This window comes from Salvia hispanica, chromosome 3 (genome assembly GCF_023119035.1).
Source record: "Salvia hispanica cultivar TCC Black 2014 chromosome 3, UniMelb_Shisp_WGS_1.0, whole genome shotgun sequence".
Classification (NCBI taxonomy): domain Eukaryota; kingdom Viridiplantae; phylum Streptophyta; class Magnoliopsida; order Lamiales; family Lamiaceae; genus Salvia; species Salvia hispanica.
Genome location: NC_062967.1, coordinates 1,980,338 through 2,003,759, shown reverse-complemented (window position 1 = coordinate 2,003,759; position 23,422 = coordinate 1,980,338). Strand labels below are relative to the sequence as shown.

Sequence of the window (23,422 nt, the reverse complement as noted above, 5' to 3'; positions counted from 1 at the left end):
CATTTTTGGCTGTTTAACTTTTGGGGTTGCAGTAAAAAAATATTTTTTTTCTTGATTGAATTGATCAGATTAAGTGTGGCTATAAATAAATAAAGCAATTTTTAAAATACAATTATTATGATAATGACATGATTAAGAAAACTTTGTGGCAATGAACAAAATCTGTTTTTTGATTGGTTGTCTGTGATGTGGGTAAATCTCGAATAGTGGGGCAGATCTTCTAAGATAAGGGGATGATGTATCATGACCACATACATCATGCTTATGCATGTAATTGTGTATGTGTGTATAGCTTTATGAGCCCAACCCAACTTGCAAATGGGCCATGTAATGGCATCTACCTAATTCGACCATTTTCATTAAATTCATTAACATCTGTTAACAATAAATATAGCTGTATAAAATAATCCTATTTGGAATTTTTTTATGAATATATACCTTATCTTTTTTATTAATTAAATGAGATTATATGATGTTGATAGTATTTTATTCAGTCAAATTTCCCCCCAAAAATGACTATAATTAATTAATTATCAAAAAAGTTTTTTCTTTTTCCAACCTTAAAATTTTCAAGTAAAAACGGGGAAATAAGATAAAGTCGCACGAACGACTTTGCCCGCATAACAAAGCTAAGCAACACCTCGCCTAGACAGTAGCAGCTCACTCGGGCAAGGAAGAACGTACAAACCACGCCGTGATTGTAAGAAAAACCGTAGATTCCGGCTGATCGAAGGTTAAAAAATGGTGAATCACTTGTTGATGATCAGTGCCGATCTCGAGAATCTCGCCGATCTTCAGCCTCAAGGCGGCTGTGACGACCCTAACTTCACATACCTCTTCAAGGTATCGAAATTTCCCCCCAATTTTTCATTTCATTTTACTCGATGTTATTTTTTGTTATTTCGGAGCAGGATTTCGCTTGATTACCTATGTGTATGATAGTGTATTTTGGTATATTGGTTGTGGATTTGGGTAGCCGATATAGTGATCGAATTTTGGTTTTATTTGCTTAAATTTGTGCGTGTTTCAATATTCAACATATCTTGGTTGATTACTGCTCATTTTTTGAAATTATTGCTCTATTTCAGTACCGATTGTGTTTAGATTATCATTTTTGTTTTTACATAGTAATACAATTTATTTCTAGTGGCAATTACACATTGATTTTGGATATGAAGTTTATTTTAGGAAATGGCTGGTGTTCAGAATTTGTATTGAGTTTGAAAATGTAATTAGGCGAGTTGAGTTCAATTAGGGTTACTACTTACTAGCTTAATTGTTGTGTGTAATTTTGGTTGCTAAGGATTTCTGTTCCCATCCGTTTGATGTGTTATTGTTCAGCTGAGATGCGGCAATTGTGGAGAGGTGACTCAGAAAGAGACATGCCTCAGCTTGAACGAGACAACTCCTTCCGCGAAAGGCAAGACTGATGTTCATCTTTCTCAAAAGGTTGGATTTCATCTTCTTATCTTGATTATGTACTTATCAATTTGCTGCACCCTCATAGAATTTTATATTCGAGCTTATGACGATGTAATGAGGATGACCGTGCTTTTATCGTATTCTTGTCTGAATTTGCAACCTAAACCGATATTAATAAATTTCTGAAAGTAATATGGACTGCACAAATATTCATTAGACTCTTAAGTTTATCTTTCCATATAGTAAATATGTGTATATTTCTTAAAAGGCCATCCCGTATTGTCAGCATAATTAAGTGGTATTAATCGATCACGCTGTTGCTCAGCTACTATCAGGCTATATGCTATAATGCAGTCCCTGCTGATAGATATTTTGCTCTCATTATCCTCTCTACTTACAGTGCAAGTTTTGCTCGAGGGATGGAACTATAAGTATGATTACTGGCCGAGGCCGACCTTTTACTCAGACAGACGCTGAGACTGGGGCTTATGCTCCTCTAATGTTGTTTGACTGCCGGGGTTATGAGCCTGTGGATTTTGTATTTGCGGATGGGTGGAAAGCTGAATCCGTAAGTCATATTACTTTCCCTTATTTGGATTGAACTATTGATAGTGTTTTTCCACCCACAAAAATGGTGAATTACTAGAATTTGATGTTTTGGGGACTGGGGGCTTTTAGCTGATATTTATGGCTAGTATGTTTCTTTTATCTTATACTCCTATTTTTTATTTTCTTTGTGAATCAGTTGTGTTTGATAATCTATCTGTGAGCTTTGAATCTTTGATAATCTTCTGTATGTACAGAAGTGATATAATTTGGAAAATATGTTACACCCTGCTTACCATTTTACCTTTTTCCCTCGGTGATTTAAGCCTCGTTCTGCAACAACTAAAATATACAGACCTAACAATAATCATTAGCCTCACTAACCTAAAAGGCAAATGAAGGGGAAAAAGGACCGATGAAGGTAAACCTATATCCTACACACATCTCAACTTGACTTGTAGACGCTAGACCTCAACAATATGCTTGTCGTCATGTTGTGATTCAACTTACTAGTTGACGTAAAATTAAGAATAATGCTATAAAAAACATATACATGTATCTGTGACGAATTAATTTGGTTATTTCTCTCTAGTTCCCCCAATATATGGAGCAGTCTTTTGGCACCAATACTGTGTATTGTGATATTGCAGTTATAGCATAGAAATCACTCTATGTCATGTTCTTCCTTTGTCTTTTTGTAGCTTGAGGGAACTAAATTTACTGACATTGATCTGTCGGGAGGAGACTATGCTGATTATGACGAGAAGGGAGAATGTCCTGTCATGATCTCAAACGTCCGTGCTAAGTTTGACGTGGTCAAGTAGGCCTCAAATATTAGTTTCTCTTACATAAGGAAGAAGAGGGTGCCACAGATAAGTGCTTCTCTTCTCACTTTGATGTAAATCATCTTTTGCAAAACTGCTGTTATCACTTTCTGGTCTTACTTACCTGAAACATCCAACCATTTCACTCTAGTTCAAATTGATGACGTTTTGTCTATATTTTGTCGTGTCAATGCGAATTAAACCCGATGATCTAGGTTTTTTATTTTGTGCTACAGATGATTAATTGCATAGAGTAGAAAACAAGATGCGTCTTAGTCACTACTAGTACTACAATACTATATAGTATATCCTTGTGAAAAGAGACTGCATATTTAGGTCTGTGTATACGAAGCTATTAATCTAAAAGAGATTACTAGTGGAGTAGTATTTTTTTTTATGATTTTGAATAATTTTAGACAATGAATGATTCTCATTCATCTCAAAATAAATATATTATTAGGTTGTTCTTCTAAATTAAAATTAGTACTAAAAGGTTATTGTATTTGTAAGTATGCATTAAAATTTATTATGAATACACATGTTATTTTTATTTTTATCATTATTAGATCTACGCTATCATACATGTTAAAATCGAGTCATTGTTTTTGGTGTAGCAAGATATGTATAGCACATGGAATATATATAAATTTCATTTGAACAGACTAAAATATAACGACTCGATTAAATTATTGAAGAAAATCGCCTATATATATTCGTATTTCGAATATTTAAAAGTGAAATTCTGGCTTGAATGATATTGCGCCAGCTCATGGAGTTGTAGTGGACCACGAACTTTAGAATCTCCAAATTCTAGTAATATTAAATTATTGGTCGTGACCGAGCTGTATAGACATGTGTGATGGACTCGTGTCTCATAATATATTATTTAAATACAACCTATGCTCTGTAATTCGTAAGCATAAGTTAAAATATGATAATTTTATGTATATTCCCAAGCAAGATTCAAGTCGTGTGGTGACGTGGTGGAAAAACATGATAAATTCATGTTAATGAATTCCGTTTCAAATGAGGATTTTATACGCTAACATTATTGTTTAACAACTCGAAAACTGGTGGTATACAACAACAATTTCAACTAAAACCTTTGGTTTAAAAATTTAGGTATTATTATTATAAGCACTTCTTTTTTTCTTTCACTTGTAAGACTTTTAACACCCTGCAAAATGAAATTAAATTTTCATTAATGGGGCATTAAAATATTGGCATAGTAAACGTTTCCTTTTTCACCCACACAAGATATTTCAACTTTGGTCATTCTCCAAAATGAAATTAAAGTCACCACATTAATGGGCATTCAAATCTTGTTAGCACTTCATTTTCACTGAATAGGATAACGCAGACTTCTAAAATTGACCCCTTTTAGTCAAGATAATTAAATTCTACAGACCCTATTCTATTTCAAGAAAAATACAATACATAATGGAGAGTGGAGTGTCAAAAATGAAAAATCAATAATAATCGTATCAATAACAACAACAAATAAATCCAATGCATAATTACTCGTGATTTCCAATGTGAATTTGTCGATTACAAAATAAATTAAATCACACATTCTTGATTTGTTCTCTACAATCTTGTGTGAGGATAGCCTGTCCAATTGCACACCAATATTTATTCCCTATCATCAACAATAAAATCACCAAACCAAACAGCCTCTTAACTTCCACCCCAATTTTTGCCTTTTCCTATTTAAAAAAATTCAATATTTTGGGCCCTTTTTCTAAGCATGTGATTGAGATTTAGATTTACAGACATTCTTGAATGTTAAAAGAGAGAGTAGAAAATTCACCACCTGACGCTCTCAATTGCATCACTTTTCCCTTTGTTCCCATTGGATTTCACCACACCATTCTTGTGAATCTCTCTCTCTCATCATTTTTGAATTTTAATCCATTTTCACTGTATAATTCTGGAGGAGTTGTTTGCTTTCTTAAATCTCTGGAATTCCATTTCCGGTATTTTCGGTTGGGTTTGTTTTCAGTTGCCTTTTTCTTCTTCTTAATTTTTCAAACAGAAATCATCATTTTACAATCGAGCTCTTTGATTTGGCTGTGAAACCCTTCTTATTAGCTTTTTTCCTTTTTTACTTTCCTGCAAAAAATTGTTAATTCCATGATCCCTCTCTCTTTTGTATAGTTGGGAGTCTTGACGGTTTCTACTGAAATCAATGCTCAATCCAATCTGCTAGAACTTTCTATTTTTAGCTATTTTGATTCAAAATCTCTAATTTTAGCCCCTATTCTCTCCATTCATTAGCTGTGAATACAAAATTAATGATAGGGTTTGGTATTTCTTCTTCCATTCACCAATTCGAGAGCTGGGGTTTGGATTTGGATTTTGATTTAGGGAAAAGATTGGATTTTTAGTGCGATTTTAGGAGGGAAAATAATATTTGAGGTTTGATTGCATTAGAAGGTTGTACATATGGAAGAAGGCAAAGATCCCACTGCAGGGGGCAGGGTGGGTCAGCCTAGGGTTTTGCCACAGAGGGTGCTTCAGCTGCTTGTACTCTTTCTGGTTCTGTGCTTAACTTTCTCTATCGTTAGCATCTACATGATTAGATACTTTGGAATCAATAGTAGTGTAGTGACATCCATGAAGCCTATATTAGTGCCCTGCAATCACGAGCCGGCGGTGGGTTTGGATCGATGGATCGAGCCCCCCTCTAATTTGATACACAGGATGAGTGATGAGGAGTTGTTTTGGAGGGCCACATTAGTGCCCCGTGTGAGCAAGTATCCGTTTGAGAGGGTTCCGAAAGTCGCGTTTATGTTCTTGACTAAGGGGCCGTTGCCGTTGGCGCCTCTCTGGGAGAGGTTTTTTAAGGGGCATGAAGGGAAGTATTCGATTTACATTCATTCGCTGCCTAGTTATGAGGCTGATTTCCCATCAGGATCTGTGTTTTACAAGAGACAGATACCGAGCCAGGTGTGTATCGTGCCACGTTTTCCTGATTAGTTTGAAATTGTGCTAAGTTCTCTGCGATATGTTTGTTGGCGTTGATTTTCCTTGTTGTTGTATAACGAGTTACATGATTATTACCTGAAATTCATGTCAAAAAGATGTTTGTTTGGCCTTGAGATATGCTTTGTTCTTCTTCGTTGCAGCTAGTTTATTTTGATGTCGTCTCTCTGTAAAGTTGGATGGAATTTGATGTCGTATGAAAAATATATAGATGTTTTGTTTGCTGTCTAGGAAAGTTGATCCTACATAATTTGGCCTTTTCTACTTATTAGTCTTTAAAGTTTGCTCTGTTTGAAATCATGGTGTGTAAATGGGAGTTTGAGAAGGGCGTATTGAGTGGTTTTTCGACTGTTAAAGAAGTTCTTTTCAGTATCCTTGTCGGAATTAAGTTAAGTTTACACACAATTTGTAGTCAGTTGAAGTCATTGTTGCGTTTCACCATCTGATTTGGAGAGTTAAGGGACATGTTCCACTGTAAAGACTAGTACCTGAAACTTAATTTGCGTGTGGTTAACGTGTGTGGCTGTCTGAAGATAGTAAATGAGGTTTATCACAATGATAAATGATGGCCCTCCGCTTTCTGTGTTTCGAATTAGTTATCGAGTGAATGATGGCCCTCCACTTTCTGTGTTTCGAATTAGTTATCGAGTGAGTGCATTAAGCAGAGACAATAGTAGAAGATCGATTAGCTTGGTTCAGGATAGCCATTCTAACTAGAGTTTATTGCCTTGGTGTCATCTTAGATTGAATTGTTCGATTAAAGTGTGTTAGACTGCAACATCAGCAGCTCCGGAGCATAAACAAAAAACATAAACGAAGTCGTTTCTTAATGATTGGGAGCTCATTCTCTTGTCTATGCCTTTCCTCATTTCCTGTTTGCTTTGTGTGATCTTATAGACCCTGTTTTGGTGTTGTTTGTTGCTAATATGTAGTCATTTTGATAGGTTTCCGAATGGGGAAGGATGAGCATGTGCGACGCGGAGAGGAGGCTCTTGGCGAACGCCCTCCTCGACTTCTCCAACGAGCGCTTCGTCCTCCTCTCCGAGTCCTGCATCCCGCTCTTCAACTTCACCACAATCTACAACTACATGATGGGCTCCAAGTACAGCTTCATGGGCGCGTTCGACGACCCGGGCCCGTACGGGCGCGGCCGCTACAACGAGAACATGCTCCCGGAGGTCAACATATCCGACTGGCGCAAGGGGTCCCAGTGGTTCGAGGTGAACAGGAAGCTCGCAGTCTACGTCGTCCAAGACACAAAATTCTACCCGAAATTCCTCGACTTCTGCCGGCCGGCGTGCTACGTGGACGAGCACTACTTCCCGACCATGCTGACCATAGAGGCGGGCGGGCTCCTGGCCAACCGCAGCCTGACGTGGGTCGACTGGTCTCGAGGCGGGGCCCACCCGGCCACGTTCGGGGCGGCCGACGTGACGGATGAGTTCTTCATGAGGAGGATATATGAGGGGCATAGGTGCTTGTATAATGGGCAGAATTCATCTGTTTGTTTTCTGTTTGCAAGAAAGTTCTCTCCAAGTGCTTTGCAAGCTTTGTTTCTATTAGCTCCTAAGTTCTTAGGTTTTTAGTGGAAAAATAAATGATTGGAAATGAAGAAATTGTGATATGTGTAGAGAAAGGCAGGTGGAGAATTCTTCTTTTTGTTAGAATAAAAAATTGATAGTGTGATGATATATAGCACAAGTTTTGATCCAAGATTTTTGATTGACTATATATATAGAATTTGAGTGTTTGAGGCAAAATTGTTTGATTTATTGATTGTGTACATGGTACGTTAGTGTGTGGATTTGTCAGTTCTAGCATTTGCAGAAAAACATGTTGATAGTACAAATTATTTTATGTCTCTAATTAATGTCAATAAATGCATTTATGCTAAATAAAAAGATAGTCTCCGAATTGAGTTTTTGTGACTGGTTTAATGTTTTTGTTGTGTTACATAATTACATTCTATATTACTTAAATGCATTAATATTTTTTTGAAGAGGGTATTAAATTGACAAAAAAAAATGAATAAATTAAATATAATAATTTAAAATACTATGTACTCCATCAGTCAACAAAATTTTAATGCTTTAGACATTTCTTTTTAAAATAACTAGGAAACAAATAGTTTAATACAAAATATACCATTGTCCTTTAGAGCTACTTGATTTTTCTGAAACCCAACTATTTTGGAGTTGAACTCAACAATTATTGGACATAGGAGTTGGAGACTGAAGAATGTTCTAGAAAATCGGGAATGGAATCGCCGTGATTTCGCCGTTACGGCATTACCAGTACAAATGTCCATTTCGCCGTCCAAACTAACGGAAACTTGCCCCATTTCCAATCGCCGTTATTTTGGTTGCCCCATCTATTCATCCTCAATTTATTTTTCCTTTTTTGAATGATTGATTATTGACTAGTAGGATTATAATTTAAATTTCAAAATCTATTCGAGTTCATACATTAGGAATTGAAGTTACCTTCAGAATATGTGCATTAGGTAGGTGCCGTATAATGTACTACTACTAACAAAATATCTAGAGTAAATATGCTTTGATAATTAAATTCAATTCGTTTGATTCACTAATTTTGGATTGGGTAATTATTTTGAAATAGAATTCCATTATTTGTGCTAAGAAATTCATGATAAATTAACTAAATCTTTTTTACACAATAATTTAAAAAATGTGTTTAGTGGGTTAGATAAGGATATAGTAATAAAGATAGAGAAAACAATAGCTGAAAATGAAGAAAATATAATAAGTTGGAGAATAAGACTTATTTTTCGCTAAGAGCAAAATGAGATATTTTAACTTGAGAGTATTTTTCAAAAATGTTAGACAATGACTCTCATAATTAAATATTCAAATTCAAAATTGAATTTTAAATTTATATATCATCATAGGGGTAGTTAAAAAAAATACTCACCCCCCAATCCCAGATTAAGAGTCACTTTTAAAATTTTCCATATTTGGTCATACAATTTTACCCTATTATTCATCAAAAGTACATAAAAATGTCATTATCTACATTAAAATAAATCAAAACAAAAATCAAAAGTCAAAAGGGACCCACCTTCAACCAACTCCACCATCTCACTTCATTTATTACACATTCTACCATCTCACTTCATTTATTACACACTTCAACTCTTTCTTAAAATCCGAGCCATAACAATAAGTGAGTTCAAATATGGGACGGAGGGGGTAGTACGTACCTCATTGTATGATCAAGATATATGAAGATTTAGTTGACGTGAGAAATTACTAATTCATCAAGAAAATTACTACTCCCTCCGTTCCACATAATTTAACACACTTTGAGCCGGCATAAATTTTAAGAAATGTAATGGAAAGTGAGTTGAAATAGTTGGTGGGATGTGGGTCCTACTTTTAAAATTAGTTTTATAATAAAATGTGAATAAGAATGAGTTAGTGGAATATGTGGTCCACTACTAAAAATGGTAAAAGTGAAATTAATAAAATCATATGGGACGGTCCAAAATGGAATACTTGATAAAATTATGTGGGACGGATGGAGTCCGTCCCGCTTAAGATGACACGTTTTCTTTTTTAGTTTGTCCCAACTAAGATGACACATTTCCTTTTTTGATAACTTTCTCTCTCCAATTAATGCACTCTACCACTTTTTCTCACTCCTATTAAAATATACATTTTTCTTTATCTCTCTACTTTAATACTTACACCCACCTTCTCTCTCTCCAATTAAACACTTTAACCAATACATCCTAAAATCCCGTGCCGGCTAAGTAATGTGTCATCTTAGCCGGGACGGAGTAAGTAGTTTAATAATTCCAACTCTTCTAATAATCCAACACACTAATTTTCAATGTAAAATATTGGAAATGAGTAAAATAAGTAGTTAGATGAATGATTAGTAGTGGCCATGTTAAGTACGCCGTCGTATCAAATAGCTGTCTCTCCATTTGCCAGTCTGTAAATTCGGGCAGCTGCCCGTCCAACCTAGCCCCTTGCCCGCACCCCCCACACCGACCTTCTCCTCTCTCCCTATAAATCCCTTCACACATCTCCCTCTCTCAAATCTCATCTCCGCCACTCACGTCAAAACATTCTCCCACTCTCTCTCTCTCTCACGCACACAAACGCGCAATGGCGGTGTCGCAGAAGAGAGTTTTGGTGGCGACAATGGCGATTGCCGCAACCGTCTTCGCACTCGTCGGCACCTCAGCCGCGCAGGAAGGTCCCGCACCGGCGCCGGCGTCTTCAGCCGGCGTTGCGCTCCCCTCGCTCGCCGTCGCCGTGGCTTCGTTCGTCGTCGGCGCGGCGCTCCGGATCTGAGTTTTTTTCAATTTTCCTTTCTAGGCTATGGCGGAGTGTGTATGTAATGTATATTGATTTGCGGTGTTTGGGGGTTTGGATCAGTTGATTTGCGGTGTTTGGGGATTTTCAAATTCTTTTTCGTTTTGTAATATTCATTCGACATTTTTATGTGTGATTTCTTATGAATATCATTTTTTCATTTCCTTTATTACATTACTATTATGATTCATATTAGATTTATGTAGTTTCAAATTAAAGGCTTCAATAAATTTCCCAGCAATTATACCTAAATTTGAAAACATGTTGCAATTTTGGTACATTCAAATTATGCTTCAATAATTTCCGTAGCAAAATAATTTTTAATTAATTTATTAGTGTGAAAGAATTACTCCTACTTTTCATGTGAAAAACGAGTGCTACGAATTAGTTTTCGTGGACTATATTAGTATGTCCAAAAAGATGAAGTTAAAAAGCCCAATATCTAAACCCAATTTTGATTCATACTGCTAATCTAGTTTTTCAATGGTAACGATAAATTCGAGACATAACTATTCTAGGAATAAGATACATAGGCCAATTAATCAAGTTGCTACAAAAATTATATGTTTAAATGTGCCGGTTCTTTTCCATGTTTTAATAGTAGTAATTTTTATTCTCCGTTGTTATTAGCCACACATTTGCTGAGTGCCAAGAAGTATTTCATAAATATACTACTAGAACTACATAATAACATTTCCGAAATCAATGTGTAAATTTAATAAAATTTTAAAAATCAGTATTATTATAGCAATTTTATACTTATTAATTTTTCAACCAAGAGAATACTAATATAGATATAAAAATGAATTAGGCATAAGCTTTAAATTCCAACAAGAACATGTTCTTTTAGATCAATCAATATATTTTCTTTGATCTGTATGTGATTAAATGGAAAAAAAATACTCCGTAGTAATTAAGAAAACATGATGTACAACATGAAGGATGGATGTTCATTGAACAACAAGGATATATATATAATTATAATTATATTGAACCCCAAGAATTTCATCTTGAAGACCACAATTTTGGGAAATATTTTCACAAATCTGAACTCTCTCAAACCTCTCAACAACTTCTCAGAAACTCCTCATCCAAATCTCCCCTTCTACTCTACTCTGAATCCGATTCCACGCTTCCCATCGCCTTCAACCCTCTAGGCCTCTGAATAATCCAAATAACAAATTAATAAACTCTATACATAAAGAGAAATTAATCAACTAGAGAGAGAAAGAGCATTGCATTACCTTCTTGGAAACCTTCTTCTCTCTCACCTCATACCTTTCCAAAGTCAGATCACATAACCATGTACCTGGACTAACCAACTGCAAATGCACAAGAATATAATCAGTCCATAATTTTTATTTTTTATGTTTGTATGAAGAATAATTTCTAAGTGGAGATATAGTTATTTGATGCATTATTGGGATACATGTATAATCATACATGTTCGTGAACTGTGACACAAACAATCCAAAAAAGAATGCGCTGTCGACTATATATAAAAGAATGAACAAGAAAACAAAGACCCCACCAAAACCAATTATTGCATCAGCTGTCCACAATATTTAATCATAAAGTTGCAGAAGAAAATATCTAGATTTGTGGTGGTGGTGCGTGGCTACTATCATCAACAGTAATGACTAATGACTAAATATTTAATCATCTCTATATTGAATTTTTCTTACAGTAGAAGTAACAAATACTACAAGTTGCACTACTCATACAATTTTGTGATGCACTTCCCCAAATTCCAGATAATTGAAGAATAAGTGATCATCAAAGTTGAATTTGTGAAAAGTCACATATGCCCTTCATGTGAATTTTGAAGTAAAAGGTGAGAGAGAGCAAGAGTCTCCGTTCATTTACGACCAAAATGGATGGGCAAAAAGGGCCGTGTAGCACTTGGCCTACCTTGCTGCAACGTTTCAATGATACTTTTTGCAAAAGATATTTTCCACAAGAATGTACTACTGTACTAGTATGATACATTGAACAAAATAATGGATTTGAATTAATATTTGTTCAAGCTATGTATTTACTCACGCTAATATTTAATGCCCTTCATTTATTTTGACCAAACTTATCCACGTGCAAAACCGGTGAAAAGATTTAATGCAGCTGGATCATAAGAGTTGCATCCTATTTTTTAATACTTAACTACAGATAGAAAATGGAAAAAAAAAAATCAAACTAAGCTAAGGATAAAGTCCACTGTTTTTCCTATGCTTGGTGTTTTTTGTCATTTTAAGCCACAAAATACAATCCATGACAAGGAATCAAGATCAATCTTTTAACTTCAGATTATAACACTAACGGATGGAATAATTCCTTACCTAACACAAGAGACAAATAGTAGTTCTAAAAATACCAATTTTCATGCTTTGATAACACAAAACAAAGATTCAAGTATTCAACAAGAAGGGATCTGATCAATGAAGGACTTACGTTGAGTGTGCGCTGGATAAGCTTGGCTCGTTTCTTGGGTCGCTGAGGAAGCTTTGAGCCTTTAATCGCCATGAAATCCTCTTCCTTCTCCTTGTTCGTCAAGGCGATCACGAACTTGGGAGGCCACACCGCCACGATGGTGGTGTCGGATGAGGCGCCCTTTTTCTCATCGTGGCCTGTCCCGGATGACCCGGAGCCACCACCTCCGCCGCCATGTTGGTAGTGGTTGTCGTGGTGATGACTAGATTTATTGTTCTTGGTACAACTGTGGAGGTGGGTACTATTATTATTGCCGGTGGTACCACCCCTCTCTGGGGATGTCAATCCCCTTACTACGTTGGTATGTCCTCTCATACCAAGCGAAGTCTCTGAATTCCTAAAGATTGGATAAAGCGAAAACAAATCACATTACAATTCAGAACATATGCAAAACTAAAATACTAGTACAAACTTCAACTACTTCTATGACTATTGATTAAATTGACAACAGGAATTTGTTATATTAGTGGAAAGTAATAAAAACAGTAAAAAAATGTAAAGTTTTAAAAAAGGGTGGGAGGAAATTACAGAAATAGCCCTGTGGGGTAGTGCTTTTTGGATCAGAGAAATTGAGGGGAATTGTTTTAATAGAGGATAGTGTTTCTGATATGGGTCACAGCCTTTTATTTAATACAAAGAGACGTAATTTTTTAGGGCGGTGTGTGCAAATACAGAGAGAGATACCAAAAATGGAGAGAAAATGAATAAACAGAAAAGGTTATGACTTGTGAGGTGGTCTTTGGAAGAATCTGGACCGTTGGATTGAATTGCTACCTTAATCTTTGAGTTGATGATTTACGTGTCATAATCTTGAAATATTATACGAATGGGGCGTGGATCTGGAAAATAACAGTTCAATGCCAAAGAGGAGTGGAAAATGAGGATAAATAGTGGCCCACTTTCCGAAGCCAAGCAATTAGCAGCTTCCAAGAAATGAAGAGAAAATTTTCATTCAATCTTTTATTAATATAAGCCAAAAATACTTTTCATAGTTGCTTTGAGGAAACCAAATACAAGTATCAACGCACATTTAAAAACTATTTTTGCACACAAATTATTGCATGAAAAAAGGAAAAGAATTGGGTGAAGAATTGGGGTTATTTTAACTTTATATAGACCCACACCAATAATGAATTCAAGAATAATTGGTTCCTCTCCACAAATTCATAATCCACCAAAACCAGTAATAAGTCAACAAAATGGAATCGTATTTTTCGGGAAAATAAAATTTAAGATTAGCAAAATACCTCAAAATTCGATGAGCCGGAGAGGCCGCCCGCTGGCGGAGGTTCAAATAACCGTTGCCGCCGCCGTTGCTCTTACCAGTGAGCAGCTGATTCGAATTCGGATCTTCTCTCTTGCTGAGATCCGACCTGACGACCCGCCGATCGATCCGGGTCGTGGGCCGCTGAACGGGGCCCGAACCGCTGTGGTCCTTGGTCTGGAACTTCATACAGCGTAGCCTTTTTCTGTTGCCCCACTGCAATACGAAGTCGGACGACGTCGTAGCGTCTGACTTGGATTCGGATCTCAGCAATAAGCTGTCTTTATTGGTGGAGTGGGTAATGTTCCTCTCCATCGCCCCCTTTAGGTCACGTCTGCACGCCGTCAAGTAACATGATTCTCGTTATTAACGGAAGTTGAGGCTCTGTTAACTAAATTACTGTGGATTTTTGTGCTTTTAATGGTGTAGAGAAAAGGCAGATACGAATTTAAAATGAAATGAAAATCACTGAGTTTTCAAATTGGCAGAGTTTTTGGCCAATTGCGAGATCTAGTGCAACATCGCGAAATCTTCGTTGCAAGAGTTTTTGGGGAGAAATAGTCATAATGGAGTGAAAAAATCAGGAAATTTTTGTATTTTGGGAGGAAACAAGTAGAGGTAAATGCGTGGTTTTACATTTAATTGAATGAAGAGATTTGAATCATTTGATATGACGAAGAAAATTGAGAAATTCAGCTCTTGATTTTTTAGGTCAGCTGGAATGGTGAATGATGCTTTAAATTCTCTTCAGCTCAAGCACTTTCAAGCAGATGAATATTTTCCGAAAAAATGCTGGAGATTCACAAAATTGGAACCGTCGAGAGGAAGAGATTTGGGCAAAAACAGAGCGCTTGAATTAAACAACAAGAAACTCTGGTGATAGATTGGTAAAAGATGAAAGCTGAAACGGTTTGAAAATCACGTTCCTCGGAGAGAGAGAGAGGAGGAGGAGAAACAGAGGAAGAAAATTCACCATTACCTGCAAAATACCTGCTATCCTCAACTACAACCTAAAATCTCTACCGATAAAATCTGAAAAAAAATCAGTGAAGCCGGAGTCCTCCAAATCTGCGGCAACGAAATAAAATTCGTCATCGTAACACACAATGCAAATTATACACCAATTTTCTGATCTTAACCAAACAAATTACCTTTGTCTCCCAATCTGGATGCTAGCAGACTGAAACTCTAGAGAAACTTTAGAAGGAATGAATTGAAGTCACATACGCCTAAAAAATCAAGCAGAATCCAGTGCTGAAAATAGCGCTTCCAGCAGAGAAACAGAAGAATTCCGAGGTTTCTTAAATCGATTGCGATCTTCAAATCCACGATACCGATCTCAAATCTCTCAAAAATTCCCCTGTTTGAACAAAAATCAACAAAGTATTAGTATTAAAAACAACCGAATGAACACAAACAGAACGCGAAACAAATATCCTTCCGAAAATCAAATCGGACTGAATCAAAATTTTCGCCACAATCGAACTCGAATATCTTCTAAAAACATAATCCGATAATGCGCGTGCGGTTCATATACGGTCAACGAAGATCCAGAATTCAATTATATTCGATTAAACTCTCAGAAACTGAGAATTTCTCACTACTAAATTGTTTGATCATTAAACATTCACTGCATTACCACTCACCAGATTACACAGCTCCGTGAGCTCACAATTTCCAATCAATTACTCCAAACTTATGAGTTATGAGAGAGAAACCAGAGAGAGAGAGGAGGTTTTCTCCTCGTGTGAAGAAACAACACAGAAATACGAATGAACTCTGCCTTCCTTGATAGCCTCCTGTTTTATACCGTCCCGTCCTCAACTTTCAATCCTGACCGTTGAATTATCATCATCGGTATTGATCTGTCGCCGTTTGCACTGTTAGATGACGGCGTTACTATTCCCTGCACGAGCTGAAAACGTTGAATGATCTAACGGAATATTTAAAACGTCGTTTGTTGGAGTAATTTTTTATTGCAATTGTTAATCGTGGAGCCTTCTCGCTAACCGCTCCATGGTTAACTTAAACTAATATGATTAGGTTTATTTATCTTTTTGCTTTGTTTTTAAGACAATCTCGAATTTGAATTTGGAGAAGCCAATAATTCGTGTTATAATTTGAAATTTATCAGCATTTTTTAAGTGGACCACCCACATTTAGTAAGTAGATGCTTTTGATAATTTGAAAATTTGAAATTGTGTCTCACTAACTATAGTATGTGTGATATTAATTAATTTATTTATTTCAATGATTATGCATACATTTCAATCTTAATAGAGAAAACTAAAAGTCAAAAAAAGCTAGTGTCCTTGATAATGTAATTTGCCTTTCTTTTCTTCAATCTGATATCATTTGGTTCCTTATACAATAAGTTAGTATGGAGATTTAAAGAATATTGGGTTGAGTTGTTAATAAATAATAATCATCCCTCATTTATAACTATATATTGCAAAATAAAGATTCACTTCTTAATGTTTCATCAAATATATGGCAATTCATAAATTACTACACAGCCAATAATTTCATCAAAGCCTGCTTTTTTCTATACATAAATACTTAAATTGCTGCCCACAATTTCTGATTAATTTGATTATATGAACAAGAATAACAAGAGGGCCTAGTGTTCCTTGGCACTATGTACAAAAAAGCCACCAACAGCATCAACATATATATAAGCATCATCAATATATATATGATCAAGACCATCTTCATATATACAAGCTGAGATCCAGCACCACTGCTTCTGCACATAGCCAGGCTGCACGACGACGGCAGCGGCGAATCAAGCGCTGAAGCCCCTATTGAGAGAGCTCCAAGAGTTGGAAGGGAAGGTGGTGCAGGCCTGTGCAGAAGCCTCGGCCATCGCCTCACTATTCACACCCGCGTTGCAGATGTTGGCAAAAGCCCGCATGTGCTTCATCCCGTACTGGGACAGTGCCCCACAGCGCGCCTCAAATGTCCTAACCTGTGGTTGGAGATACGAATGAATGTGTTCTTGATTGAAACGAGGGAATGGAATGAAGATGCTATGAATGTTTTTTGGGATGTGTTAGTGTTTGTTTTTACCATAGTTTTCATGCAGCTCCAGTCTTCGACAAGAGGCTTGCCTGTAGGTTGGACGTAGTTCATGACTTCGTGGCTCTTCTCCATTCCGAAGAGGAGTTTTCCGATCAGTTTGATGGTGCTGTCAATGTGTGCGCGGTGTGCCATAGCTTCCGCAAGCTGGCTCTGAGCTTCAGCCTTGCGATCAGATCCCTCAGCAGCCTTCCTGAACTGCAAGTGGGAATCAAAATATGAAGCACAAATCGAGGAAATGTGACATTGATTCTGATTTGATCTTTTTATCCTATGATTAATTTGATCAAACTCGAGTTTGTTACACATACCTTATGCCAGAAATGCAGAAGATCGGCGTCACGCTGGTTGACTGCTTGTGAAGATGGCGACAGAGAATTCTCCTCTGCGAAAGTGGAGTTATCATTAGCAGGATCTGTGCCCATATACAGATAAAGAGCCTCCACGCTCAGCTTCACGTCGCCAAATTGCATGACGTGAGAGCCATAGTAACCATTGTCATTTGCTGTTCGCTTCTTGACCTGAAAATGCAAGAAAGGTCATATTTGTTCAATAATACCCCTTTAAGCAGAGGAAATATTTAGTTTCGCGAGATCTTACCAGCTCGTACTGCTGCTTCAAAGTTTCAGTCTGGAGATTGTGCCTGTCACTGTTTGATAAACACCACAAAGTCAATATTGATCAGGAAAATATAGTAGTTTCAGAACTAGCTAGACGACCTTCCGATGACTCTTACAAGAGGAATCATCCCCGTTCGAGAAAACTTAACTTTCTTATTTGCATACACGAAGACCAAATGAAGTAAGAAAAGTTGAAGAATACATGATATTACCTATCTTCCATCCAGGCAACACTATAGAGGTCGCCCAAGCAGGTGTCGTATTCACGGGGAGGAGCCGGGTACTCTCCTGGGCAGTAGGTTCCCCAACTACTCTCTATAGAGTTTGATGCAGTTGTTGCATATATGTTCAAGCCTTCAGGAAGAAGACCTTCAAATATGCTTCCGGCTTCACATGCTTCCAAATAAAATACCTATGGCATATTATGTAGGTATTTATTGTTTTTATTGCTTCAGATATGTTTCACAAAAATGAAGTATGTACTCATCTTACCAGGCTCTTATATGTCCCAGCAGCATGCTTCTGTTTCAAGACAGCATTTAGGTCATCCGCGTATATGTATGGTCCGGCAGGCGTCCCTGAGCATACATAACTCATCAAGAATAATCAGTCCAACGCACAAAAAAAACACTGGTAAAGAGAATGTGCAGGATGGCATAATCTATCATCAGCATACTGAAATAATGAATGAAGAAATTTTACAATAAAAGAGTTTACTAACCGAGAATTCCAGGACCACCATGATCTGTGTAATATATGAAGATGTGATCATTCGGACCACTGTCCACGACCTTTCCACTGCCTCCTTTCACTGCAGATTTGTTACCAAGAATCGCAGCGTAAAAGTTTTCAGCATTTACTGCGCTTCCAACATAATCCTGCCAAAATTAACTCTGTTATGAAAAATTGAGCTTCTTCTACAGGTGACAAGAAACAAGGATACTTGAAACAAACACGAACCTTTGGAACTCCCTTGTACACGTCCGCACCATGCGGGTTGTTGATGATGACACCAGGGTGAGGGTTTTCTCTGTTATTGGCAATATCATCATACATGAAAACTACAATGTTTTCATCCTTCAGACCACCTCTCTTTAAGATTTGATATGCGTGGCACACGTCCGCCTAGCACAAAACAGAAAAAAACACGCATCAGCTCCACTTATCCGACACAAAGGAGAGAATCATGGAGATCTCATCATTTACACATAAACCAAGCCATGAATAGCTAACTGCACCATTAGAAGAAAACAACATACATCTTGCTTGCTTACACGTTCCCTTTTGCAACTTCACTTTTGTTATTCAATCATAACTTTATATTTTCCCTTATAATTACTTGCCCTGATGTTCATGCCAAGTATACTAGTAAAAAAATTATTGGTTCCATAAAGAGATGGTGGAAGATCAATATTCTGAATGTTTCCTGCAACTCACTCATTAATCTCAACTTCAATTCATTTCAAGGTCAAACTCAATATTGCAAGGAAAATCAAGGGCAGAAGGATAAAGAATTAAAGATGCATATCAAGAAAAGAAGAATATGTGAATTTTCAACTAGACAATCATCAGCAACTTTAGTAATTTGACTCTCACGACAAAAAAGATATCATGTTTATGATTTATAATCTCTGTGGTCCCTACTATGACTCTGCCTTGTTCATTACTATAGCACGCAACACACAACTACTGGCTAAAATATATTAATAATATATTATCTGTCATGACTTGCTTTCAATAATTTCTCTTCAGCCAAAGTAAAGGTTTGTAGCTGAGATTCTTATCTATGCCATATTTCGCTTTAAATGAATTGCAGCCACAACTTTTAAGAAATGAAACGCAGGCAGATAAAGGATATTTTGATTTTGAGAAAGCTAAATTAGATATAAAATCTCGGATAAGGATTAATATGCTGAATACAAAACTTATAGTTTTAAGCAAACAAAAAGCCAAAACTAGATGAGAGTACTGTAATCGCAATTCACGAAAAAAAAATTCCAAATTACCGTAATAAACTATGACGAAAATGACCGAAGAGTTTAAACTAAGTCTATGATGATTCAGTGACCATGAGCTGATAAACACACACACAGCAGTAAAATTAAGATCTAAATCGAAAAAAAATGTAACGAAAGAAAAACAGTAAAAAAGAAGCAACTAAAAAAAACACACAAAACAGCGCTCTTCTGCAAAATTAGCTTCCAAATCAAAAAATAAAAATAAAAATATTTCGTCGCCTGACTACCTGCGGATTTTCAGTAAGCATCAACGGAGATATGTAAACAATAAATCAGCACAGAAATAAAATATCCTACAAAAAATTAAGAGAAATTTGATCGCGATCACCTGGTGCCTGTAATTCCAGTAGCCGGAGGATCCTGCGAAGAGGACGGCCCATCTAGTCCCCACAGAGTCGTCGTCTGCTCCGGCGTCGCTGTCCGCGGCCGCGCCGCCGAAGAAGCGGCGAGCTTCGGTCGGCAGCCTGAGGAAATCGTGGCGGGCGTGAGCAACGGTGAGGATCGAGAGTGCAAGGACGAAGAGTGCACCGGCGGCGTAGCGTATCATTTTCCCCGGTGTTGAAGGAATATAGAAAGGGAATTCGGGAGGAGTGAGGAGTGGTTGAAGAATCTAAACTGTGCGATTATATAGCCAAAGAAAATTTTTGGTTGCTCTTACGTGTGACTTGAGCACAAATTATTAAATAAAAGTAGCATGATAAATTACTCACTAATTATTTAATTAGTAAGATTTTATTTTAAAAGTATAAGCATAGTTGAAATTATGTATGATCAGTGGTGACCTTGAGGTCTCGGGTTCAAACTCCACCACCCTGGTAGACTTTCAGCCTTAGTCTGCAAATCTGATCGAGCAGGATTAGTCGAATTTCGTTGGAGGCGGGTTTGGTACACCCATGGTCAAACCAAAAAAAAGTAATTCAAAATTTCAAAATTATACTGGATTCGATTAAATCACTTACTTGACTAAAATGAGAAATTCGTAAATCTACGTGTACTATGTATTTATGTATTAAATATAATTATAAATTTCGTTTACACTTTAAGGCATTTGTGAGTACATACTTTTGGCGTAGGAAATGAATTATTTGAAGTGTTATTAAAATCACAAATTTGAAATAATGAATGCTCAAAGGTCAAGACTTGTTTGTTAGTATGATTTTATTTAGTAGAGTAACATAATTTATTCAAAAGGGTTAACAACAACTATTATTATCCAATTCCACTAAATGGGTTGGTATTACTTAGATAAATATTTTATCTACATATATTTGTGTGTGTATTTTTTGAGGAAGACAAATTTATTGTATGCACAAACATTTTGTCACACTGAAAATGCTACTGTCACAATTCTAAATTTTCTACTAAAGTGGAGTAGTTTGTTGTATGTCGTTCAAATCCAGGGAAAGTCCATGATTTTTTATGTATACTATTGTGATTGGACAATTTTTCGCTTCTACGGGCCAATGGGCTTTAGATAAATATTTTATTTGAATTACACTACATTTAAATGTAATCCATAACTTTTTAAATTGAATTCAAGTAGTATTCACTAATAAAAAAGAAAGAAAGTAGTATTCACTAATATTTTAATCCATAGTTTAAAATATTTACAGATCGATACATTATTTTTGTGGATATAACTAAGGGAGCATGTTAGGGTGTCACCACCTCTTAAAATAACACCATACTACCATTTCTAGCCAATCATTTGTACACGTGGATGAATAATAAGTTGTCATGTGACAAAAAAATTAAAAAATTGAAAAAGACAACCAACAATTTGTTGCTCTTTATCCAGCAATTTTTCTTATCCAGCAATATCCGACACACTATACATCAATCTATAGATTGTTGTGTAGTGTTTGTAATATTGTTGTGTAGCGTTTATAATATTGTTGTATAAATGGTGTCACGATGTCACTTTAAGAGGGGTTGTCATTTTAACATAAACCTATAAGTAAGCTTACATCGATTGTTAATTATTTCGTTTTCTACTTCTAATTAATCATTATGTTATTTTGATGTATTTTCTATCAAAAAATACTTTTAATTGGAAAGATAAGATTAGAATATTCAGTGGGTACCACCATAAAAGAATAACCACTCGTATTAGCCTTCTAGTGGTCCCTATAATTGAAATTGTCGCAAAATGTATTCAATGTGACAACGGCGTATTAAATTGATAAGTATTATGCAAACTATATTTACTTTATAGCTAAGTTTTATACTCCCTCCATCTACGAAAATTCATCCCGGTTTGACCGGGTACGGGTTTTAAGAAATGTAATGGAAAGTGAGTTGAAAAAGTTAGTGGATTGTGGGTCCTACTTTTAAAGTATTAGTTTTATAATAAAATGTGAGTAGGAATGAGTTAGTAGAATATGGGGTCCACTACCAAAAATGGTAAAAGTGAAATGGGACAAATTTTGGGGGACAGACAGAAATGGAAAACTGGGACAAATTTTCGTGGACGGAGGGAGTAGTAATTATTAGAATCGGATTAAAGGGTCAATATTATTTCGTTTAAGCTATAGAAAAGTTGATGGCGTATTTAAAATTTAAATGATAAAGTTTATCTTTCTTTATAGTGTAACATATTGAGATTTTCATATTTTAAAAGTTTGTATCGTCGAAATTACAAATCTTGCGTATTATCCACTTTACAAATGACATATTCTAAACCATATTTGAAATTTTAATCATGCAAAAAGTCAACATTTACAACTACTACTTTATAAGAACATTTGTTCATAAATTTTGATATTTAAGTATGTGGTTGAGTGACAAGATGTGAAATCAAGGGTAGATTCATCGATATAAAATGAATCTTTAAATATAGATAGAATCTTATGCACTCCTGCCCACTCTAACTCGTGGACAAATGGTTGATATAATATGATTGAATTAGATTGAATCAATCACATGATCACGTCACTTTCTATAATTATTTATACACAACAAATTGCTAGATGCAAGCATCCACTTGGTTGATAAAATTGTCATGATTTGGATATTTTTTGTTATTAAATCTCTTGTGAATAATTTTATTTAGTGTGACAATATTTATGTGTGTATTTTTTCAGGAAGAAACAATTGTGAATTTATGCTCTAGCATGCAATGTTTATCTACATATGGTCATATGGATATGACTAGTTCCATATGAATGAACAATAATCATATGTCTATCTCAATAATATCCACACTATTACCCCATCGGACGATAACATTATCATAATATGTGTTAAATAAATAGAGATAATAATGTTATTTTTTTTATTTTAAAAAATTGTGTGATACTTGTTCATAGATTAAAAAGTACTACTATGTCATATTCGTTGAAAAAAATGGAGAATACTAATTTTCTAAGGCATTTCATTTTTCCACAATAGCATCGTATTTTATGGATGAGTTACATCTAAACCTAGCTTATGCATAATTAACATATCATATACGCATGCATATGTTGACTTAATGGTATAATTGGTAATATTTGAAATTAAATCATTCGAATTTGTCATGATATGATCTTTAAAATTTATTTATTAATAAAATATACCTATAATAAATACAAATACGTTAGGCGATGCATAAATATCATGAGTGGTGCTTTCCATCTATAGGAGCTAGGAGAAAGCAAAATATCTAGATCAAATTATCAATTAATGGAGGGTCCATATCAATTGCACCACCATCCTATCATTTGTTGGTTTCTATAATATATTTGTGAACATTGGTGATAATTAGTTTATTCACTTATACTTATAATTTAAATTATATCCTTAGTAAAATTTACTTATCTTTGTTGTTCCTATCAGCCCGGGTTATAATTTTTGGGCG

General features: G+C 35.8%; 4 protein-coding genes across 4 annotated transcripts; 2 read left to right on the top strand and 2 right to left on the bottom strand.

Annotated features, from left to right (window-relative positions):
• Positions 1-624: 624 nt before the first annotated feature.
• On the top strand, positions 625-3,015 carry LOC125214799 (CXXC motif containing zinc binding protein). Its single transcript, XM_048115959.1, has 4 exons — positions 625-843; positions 1,342-1,449; positions 1,823-1,990; positions 2,670-3,015. The coding sequence occupies exons 1-4, from the start codon at positions 742-744 to the stop codon at positions 2,790-2,792; spliced, it is 501 nt and encodes a 166-aa protein (XP_047971916.1). The 5' UTR covers positions 625-741; the 3' UTR covers positions 2,793-3,015.
• A 1,242-nt stretch (positions 3,016-4,257) lies between these two features.
• On the top strand, positions 4,258-7,537 carry LOC125214798 (glycosyltransferase BC10-like). The gene is made up of 2 exons (XM_048115958.1): positions 4,258-5,741; positions 6,722-7,537. The coding sequence occupies exons 1-2, from the start codon at positions 5,238-5,240 to the stop codon at positions 7,361-7,363; spliced, it is 1,146 nt and encodes a 381-aa protein (XP_047971915.1). The 5' UTR covers positions 4,258-5,237; the 3' UTR covers positions 7,364-7,537.
• A 3,472-nt stretch (positions 7,538-11,009) lies between these two features.
• Positions 11,010-15,674, bottom strand: LOC125214937. The gene is made up of 7 exons (XM_048116175.1): positions 15,515-15,674; positions 15,020-15,228; positions 14,848-14,936; positions 13,852-14,202; positions 12,566-12,941; positions 11,365-11,442; positions 11,010-11,281 (listed from the first exon to the last, which is right to left on the bottom strand). The coding sequence occupies exons 4-7, from the start codon at positions 14,181-14,183 to the stop codon at positions 11,231-11,233; spliced, it is 837 nt and encodes a 278-aa protein (XP_047972132.1). The 5' UTR covers positions 14,184-14,202; positions 14,848-14,936; positions 15,020-15,228; positions 15,515-15,674; the 3' UTR covers positions 11,010-11,230.
• Positions 15,675-16,509: 835 nt separating this feature from the next.
• Positions 16,510-20,190, bottom strand: LOC125214180 (vacuolar-processing enzyme-like). The gene is made up of 9 exons (XM_048115084.1): positions 19,913-20,190; positions 18,527-18,691; positions 18,288-18,444; positions 18,059-18,144; positions 17,779-17,978; positions 17,547-17,595; positions 17,258-17,467; positions 16,938-17,144; positions 16,510-16,836 (listed from the first exon to the last, which is right to left on the bottom strand). The coding sequence occupies exons 1-9, from the start codon at positions 20,129-20,131 to the stop codon at positions 16,654-16,656; spliced, it is 1,476 nt and encodes a 491-aa protein (XP_047971041.1). The 5' UTR covers positions 20,132-20,190; the 3' UTR covers positions 16,510-16,653.
• Positions 20,191-23,422: the final 3,232 nt, after the last annotated feature.